General features: G+C 53.4%; 1 protein-coding gene across 1 annotated transcript; it reads left to right on the forward strand.

Annotated features, from left to right (window-relative positions):
• Nucleotides 1-228: 228 nt before the first annotated feature.
• Nucleotides 229-702, forward strand: LOC138878565 (uncharacterized). The gene has a single exon (XM_070158255.1). The coding sequence runs from the start codon at nucleotides 229-231 to the stop codon at nucleotides 700-702; it is 474 nt and encodes a 157-aa protein (XP_070014356.1).
• Nucleotides 703-1,276: the final 574 nt, after the last annotated feature.

Consider the following 1,276-nt stretch of genomic DNA (forward strand, 5'->3'; position numbering starts at 1 on the left):
GGAGGCAATCAGACCCTCGCTGCTCGCACACCTGAGCAGGTAGTGCAGGGGTTACAGACTCTAGAGGCACCTCCAGCTCAGCCAGTGGTACCCGTTCAAGAGTACAGGGTCCCAGTTATGCCAGACGAAGAGCAGCGTCGTCTCGAGAGGTTCAGTAGACTTCAGCCTCCTTCTTTCAGTGGTGCTCAGGGCGAGGATACCCAGGGTTTTCTCAACAAGTGTTAGTGTATGCTTCAGACAGTAGGGATTCTTGAGTCCAGCGGTGTGGCTTTTACTACATTTCAGTTTACTGGAACGGCCTTCACTTGGTGGGAGGCATATGAGCGGCATAGGATGGCAGGTGCAGCACCTTTGACTTGGCAGGAGTTCTCCACTCTCTTCTTGGAGAAGTGGATACCGCAGTCTCAGAGGGAGGAGCTGCGTAGACACTTTGAGTGGCTTCGCCAGGGAGATACGATCGTGTCTCAGTATGAGGCGAGATTTTATGAGTTGGCTCGTTATGCCTCATGGATAGTTCCGACTGATCGGGAGAGGATTAAGAGGTTCGTGGATGGTCTTAATTATCACCTTCGTATTCTAATGACTCGAGAGAGATTTTTGGGTATTTCCTTCGAGGATGCAGTTGATATTGCTCGTGATATTGAGATGGCTCGCCGTCAGGAGAGAGAGGAGAGGGAGGCCTCGAGGTCCTGGCAGTTTTAGTGGCGCTTCTTCGAGGGGCCAATTCCAGTAGGGTCGGGGTCGTTCTTTCAGGCCCGCTCAGTTAGCTCGACCCGAGTACTGAGGTGGATCTTCTGGTCGTGGTTATTAGGGTTCTCTACAGAGTCAGCCATCTCTCAGTGCTCTTCTAGCGCAGAGTTTATCTCGTGCTCCATCTGCTCAGGGTTCTTCCAGGCCGAGTGCATCAGCTAGCCACTCTGGCACGAGGGGTTCCCTTCAGTCCCAGTTCCTAGCACCCGGGAGTTGCTATAAGTGTGGAGAGTTCGTGCATATGCGGAGGGAGTGTCATCGCCGTGCTGCTAGCTCATCTCAGCAGAGGGGTCAGCCCTCGACTTCTGCTCCAGTTACTTCACCAGCCACCTAGGGGTGGAGGTCAGGCAGCCAGGGGTCGCCCTAGAGGGGGAGGTCGATCAGGGGGAGGCCAAGCCCGTTTCTATGCACTTCCTGGCAGGCCAGATGCTATTGATTCAGATGCTGTCATTACATGTATTGTTTCAGTCGGCCACAGAGATGCCTCTGTATTATTTGATCCCGATTCCACTTATTCCTATGTGTC

Source organism: Nicotiana sylvestris, chromosome 9, assembly GCF_000393655.2.
Source record: "Nicotiana sylvestris chromosome 9, ASM39365v2, whole genome shotgun sequence".
NCBI classification, from domain to species: Eukaryota; Viridiplantae; Streptophyta; class Magnoliopsida; order Solanales; family Solanaceae; genus Nicotiana; species Nicotiana sylvestris.